The following is a 6,000-nucleotide window of genomic DNA, read 5'->3' as shown; positions in this document are numbered from 1 at the left end:
TACAAAAATATAAAACTTCCTGTTAAGTTTTCATAAAAATTAAAAATTTTGAGCATCCAGTGTTACGGTCAAGGTAAACTATACATGTGTACAATTGCAGGGCATGTTATGTACTGATGACTTAGTGGTGTCATTGCCAATATTAATGTTGGCCACCAACAATTGCAATATTGAAATAATATTCAGTCTTTTGAGAGATGTGATTTGTTAAAGTGTCGTGAACCAGTTTGAAATTCTAAACATATCTAGCTTTATATTTTATAATTACTTACCTTGTATTTATTTATATGAAGGTCAAATAAATTGTTTTCTTCTCTTTTGAAAAGTTGAACCTGTGTATAATTTTGTTATCTTGCTTCTATTTTAAGGTTATATATAGATCAGTACGGGGGAATAGAGCTTGATAACTATGGTGCGAGACGTCGTAAATGGAGCTGGAAAGATCAGGTCACCCACGTACATGCCCCGCCCTTCCAGCCTATATGTATAGGTATAAATAGACATATGGGAATACGTGTTATGAGCCAGGATAATATATCCCTGACCTTCAGCGCTAGCAAGAGAAGTTGTAGATTCAACATGGGATCTAGATTGAAGGTATGTAATATGTATCATGATTAATAGTAATAAGCAATGAATGAGTGTGTTATTTTTGAAAATCTATTATTTACATAATTGTGGTGATCAATGTATGAAATTAATTTAATTTTTAAGGAAAAACTGTGATATTTGATAAGTTGTTTTACTGTCTGAAAGGGTGTATTTGCCTTAGTTGCTAGCTGAATAAAATAAGATAATGCACCACTACACTTGCAAACTCTGGTGCATTTACATAGTCTGGCACAATTACAACAAAAAATCAAATTCTAGTACAATACAAATGGCACAATTTCCAATTCAAATTCTTGAACAATTCTAGTTCTGGTACATTTACAAATTAAAATTCTTGTACTACTGTATACAAAATCTGGCGCAATTCTTGTTCAAAACAAATTCTTGCACAATTAAAAAATTGAAGTACAGCTCTTTTGAAGATTTTGCTTGATAATTTAATTTACTACTACCAAACATTGTAAAAATTGTCTAAACATGTTTATTCAATATTGATATAAAGAAAATTTAGTATTATTCAAATGATTGTTTATTGTAGTTGGTGGCTCCAGAGAATGCTCCACTTAAAGAGGTGGAGGAGGAATATATATTCCTGGAGGAGAAGAAAAACCATGTGGAGTAAGTGATAACACTTATTGTTGTTGAACTTTTCAAATCATTGCAATTTCTCTTATTGGCCCTTTTTAGGTTCTTATCATTTCACTTATTCGGTGTCCCTCCCCTCCTTTCGCTGCCCTTGTGTTCTCTCCAAGTTTTGATTTGGTGCCTTCTCGGTGCACTGCTGTAGTGGCTGGATTGCGTCTGGGGCTGCATCCTGTGAACACTGCCTTTGCCTTGTTGGTCCTTGTTCACATTTTTTGTATACATTATTGATAACATATCTGTCTATTTTACATGTGATGATGGTTCAATTGATTTGGTTAGTTTGAACCAGTTTGAAATGATAACCATCTCTGACAAAGTACATAAATGAAGCTTGTTAACTTGTGAAAGTTTAATTGGTATGATATTATTTATGATGGTTATAAACTGTATCAGTCCCTTATTGATAAAGTACTGCAGCTGTAAAGTTTTTGAAACTGCTATATAACTATATAATACATCCTGCAAGATATCTTGTAGAATAGTCATTTGTTTTTGTATGAAATTTATTGAAAAATAGACCAACTGAAATTATCTTTAGCAAGTTAATGTAGGACTTTAAAAAGGTAGATCCCATCCAAATTATTTGAAAGTGTAATGCTCAGACTAAGATATAAACTGTGACCACTGTTTTTTTTAACTTATATAAAGGCTTTATAAAAACAGATATGAATATTTCCGAAATTGATGATCTATAAAACGGGTTTATATATGTCGTTAAAAAAGGCCATGCATAGCCTTAATAAATTTATGAAATTATTCCCAGTGTTAATATGATGCTTGGCTAATATTTTTACTGGATTGAGAAACAGTTAGATAGTAATAAGAAAAGATTAGGGGAGAAGAGTGACATACCTACTTAGTTAAAGCCAAACTATTGCAATAGAAAGTTTGTTGAATAAATTTTATTGTTTAATTTATGGGAAATGAACAGCCAGAAAGTTACAAATTTAGGCTTTCTCATTTGACAGAAAAGGTCAAAATCAAATTGTCAAAATATTTTTATAAAGTTTTTTTTTTTGTTATTTCCAGTGCTTTATTGAACAAGGTGGCTAACTTGCTGAAATTCCCTAACAACCCAAAACTGGAGAAGATGTTGCCACCCCTGCATATAACGTCTAAACAGACGAAGACTGAGAAAATGAAGAAGGATCGTCAACTGTACCTGGCGCAACAATCTGCTCGAGAAAAGAAACAGCCGTCCATTACTGTAACTTCATAAGGAATTTGTTACATAGGAATATTTACATTTTATATTTTCATATACATATATTTTGACATATATTTTGACACAAATGATTGGTTAGTTGTAAATAATTCAATTCTTGTTAATTTGTTGCGACCTGTTCATTGTTATGGAACAATAAAATCGTTGATTTTGTTTTCAGTTTATTGATTATTTTTGATTTTTCCATTTTATTTTGTATTAAAGGGATATTCAGGCAAAATAATGAAAAAAACATTAAATTGAGCTTATGTACTCAAATCACGCTAATATGACGTTCTTATAAATTTCAGCATGAATTTCTGTTTAAATTCTATATATTTTGGGTTTGAAGCGTAAATATATCTATATATGTTGAACAAAATTTAGACGCCAGAAGTATCACTGAATACTTTTAAAACAAGTCATGTTACTTGAACAAACCCTTGATGTTACAATAACAGATATTGTGGATATTGTACGATTGAAACAAGTCTAAGTCATTCATTTGACATGTTCTTTAACCTTTCCAAAGTTAACTGTGCCTATTGTGAAATCCTAGCGCTTTAACCTGACCCACGCGGGTCAAGTTAGGAAACCACCATTTTATTCTTTATATTGAGAAAATCTTTGTTCCTTTTGTCTGTCAAATGTAAACATTTTGCGGGCATTGACAGAAAAATGAATGAAAAATTCAAAACTAAGAAATGAAAATTTTGCCTGTGTCTCCCTTTAAGACAATGCAGCAATAAAATATCTGCCAATGAGTTTTAGATAGGAAATATGTGTTTTATGTCTTTATGTTAAAAATTATTATGGTTTCTTCAGCATATATCCAGGTTTGTGCTTTTTAGCTCACCTGTCACAAAGTGACAGGGTGAGCTTTTGTGATCGCTTTTCGTCCGGCGTCCGTCCGGCGTCCGTCCGTCCGTCGTCCGTCCGTAAACTTTTGCTTTAAATGACATCTCCTCATAAACCACTGAGCCAATTCCATCCAAACTTCACAGGAATGTTCCTTTGGTGGTCACCTTTAAAAATTGTTCAAAGAATTTAATTCTATGCAGAACTCTGGTTGCCATGGCAACCGAAAGAAAAATCTTTAAATATCTTCTTTTAAACAACCCTAAGAGCTAGAGCTTAGATATTTGGCATGAAACATCTTCTAATGAGTGTCTACCAAGTTTGTTCAAATAAAAGCCCTGGGGTCAAAATTGGCCCCGCCCCGGGGGGTCATTGATTTTCCCTATATGCATATAGTAAAAACTTAAAAAAATCTTCTTTTAAAGAACTGTAAGAGCTAGAGCTTAGATATTTGGCATGAAACATCTTCTAGTGAGTGTCTACCAAGTTTGTTCAAATAAAAGCCCTGGGGTCAAAATTGGCCCCGCCCCAGGGGGTCATTGATTTTCCCTATATGCATATAGTGAAAACTTAAAAAATCTTCTTTTAAAGAACCCAAAGAGCTAGAGCTAAGATATTTGGCATGAAACATCTTCTAATGAATGTCTACCAAGTTTGTTCAAATAAAAGCCCTGGGGTCAAAATTGGCCCCGCCCCCGGGGGTCATTGATTTTCCCTATATGCATATAGTAAAAACTTAAAAAATCTTCTTTTAAAGAACCCAAAGAGCTAGAGCTAAGATATTTAGCATGAGACATGTTCTAATGGGTGTCTACCAAGTATGTTCAAATAAAAGTCCTAGGGTCAAAACTGGCCCCGCCCCAGGGGCTCATTGATTTTCCTTATATGTGTACAGCAAAAACTTAAAAATCTTCTTTGAAAAAACCCAAATAGCTAGAGTTTAGATATTAAGCATGAAACATCTTTAAGTAAATATCTACAAAGTTTGTTCAAATAAAAGCCCGGGGGTCAAAACTGGCCCTGCCCGAGGGGTGTCATTGTTTTTAACTATATGTGTATAGTAAAAACTTAAAAAATCTTCTTTTAAAAAACCCAATGAGCTAGAACTTAGATGTTTTGCATGAAACATCTTCTTATGGGTGTCTACCAAGTCTGTTCAAATAAACAAATAAAAGCCCTTGGGTAAAACTTGGCCCCGGGGGGCTATATACAGGTGAGCGACCTCAGGGCCATCATGGCTCTCTTGTTTTAAAAACTTGTTAAATAAGTGAAAAATGTTGTCAGGTTTAAAAATAAAATGGTATAATACAACATATATTTTTCAAGATTTAATCTTATTAACTATAGACTGAATCTTAATTTTAGAATAGATTTTGTTTTTCTAAAAATGTGCTCAAAATGAGAGGACATGTAAAGTAATGTTCCATGAATATTCCTTCTTTTTAGGCCAAGTTTTTATTAAGGTATACAATGTATCTTGTATATGTAAAATTGTCCTGTAATCTTGTAGTAAATGCACCTTTTGTTAGATATAAACCAGTATTATTAGCGTTATTTGAGATTTCATATTGTTTATAAGTATGTGTAGGCTGTATTTGCAAACTTTGAATTTTCTTCTCATTTTTCATGCCATGTTACTTTATTTCCATGGATTGCATGGAAATTTTGGAAAAGGATTGTTCAAGTAATAAGTGATTTGCTTCAAGACTTTAACTTTGAAGTTCATTGACAGTTTTCATTAACTTTGACATAATAGATTTGCGAAATTATTATTATTATTATTGAATGCTGGAAAATTTTATAAAACATTTAGAATATTGTTGTTGCTATGACCAGGCCAATTGCTGTCTGTTGACATATATATTTTCAAAATAAATGTGAAATGGACACTTTAACTTTAAGCCTTTCCTAAAGCTAACTAAATTTGTTTTAACATTTTAATTGTGTGTAACTTTTCGTCGGTATTATAAAACAGGGTTTTCTTTGCTTAAATTTTTGTTGCATAATTTATAGAGAAAATATCGGTATTTTCTGTGGAGAAAACATCGGTATTTTCTGTGGAGAAAATACATTTTTTTTTCTTTGTAAAATTGTGTACAAATATGTACACCCCCTATCTTAATCTTTGTTATTCTTATTATTATTACATTTGTTTTTTTATCTTTGTTGAAACTGCCGTTATAATATACTAATGATCATCACTCATAATAGCAAATTAATTAGCGCAGACAGACAGATTTCTTTTTGTTCTAAGATGTAACATCCAGAAAAATTTAAGCAAAATTTTGCAAATGAACGCTGATAGAAAGAGTATTTTCTCCCAAGATGTAACAGTCAAAAAAAGTTTTTTTAAAAGTAATTTGCAATTGATTTATGTTTATGAAAAAGGTCATTCAGTAGTGACTTTTAGTTAATTCCAACCAACTCTCAAAATCCTTAATTCATGTATAAGATTTGCTCTGCCGTGATTTAAGAACATTCCATCAGACTTTTGTACCAAATTAAGTAAGCATCTAGCTGTATATAGCATTGTTGGTCTATTTTAAACATGTTGACTCCCCTTGCTCCTACTGTTGACATAAGTGAGACATCATTACTGACTGAAATCTTTAGATTTTTTTACATGCAGGAATCAACAGTTGACACATTTGTACAAATCTTAAGTAAAGATTACCTTTACT

General features: G+C 32.1%; 1 protein-coding gene across 1 annotated transcript; it reads left to right on the top strand.

Moving 5' to 3' along the window:
* The first annotated feature begins 334 nt into the window (after positions 1-334).
* LOC132732663 (glutamate-rich protein 6-like) lies at positions 335-2,672 on the top strand. The gene is made up of 3 exons (XM_060719134.1): positions 335-597; positions 1,151-1,230; positions 2,287-2,672. Exons 1-3 carry the CDS (start codon positions 505-507, stop codon positions 2,474-2,476), a joined length of 363 nt encoding a protein of 120 aa, XP_060575117.1. The 5' UTR covers positions 335-504; the 3' UTR covers positions 2,477-2,672.
* Positions 2,673-6,000: the final 3,328 nt, after the last annotated feature.

This window comes from Ruditapes philippinarum, unplaced genomic scaffold, assembly GCF_026571515.1.
Source record: "Ruditapes philippinarum isolate M1 unplaced genomic scaffold, ASM2657151v2 ctg2302_1_1_1_1, whole genome shotgun sequence".
Lineage (NCBI taxonomy): Eukaryota > Metazoa > Mollusca > Bivalvia > Venerida > Veneridae > Ruditapes > Ruditapes philippinarum.
The sequence above is the reverse complement of the archived record's forward strand: the minus strand, read 5'-3'. Positions and strand labels throughout refer to the sequence as shown.

Bases quoted from the DNA above. Each gene is read 5' to 3' on its own strand.
- LOC132732663 (XM_060719134.1), top strand. From the start codon at position 505: ATGGGAATACGTGTTATGAGCCAGGATAATATATCCCTGACCTTCAGC. The intron at 598-1,150 runs GTATGTAATATG...TGTTTATTGTAG, and splicing joins ACATGGGATCTAGATTGAAG to TTGGTGGCTCCAGAGAATGC. The intron at 1,231-2,286 runs GTAAGTGATAAC...TGTTATTTCCAG, and splicing joins GAGAAGAAAAACCATGTGGA to TGCTTTATTGAACAAGGTGG.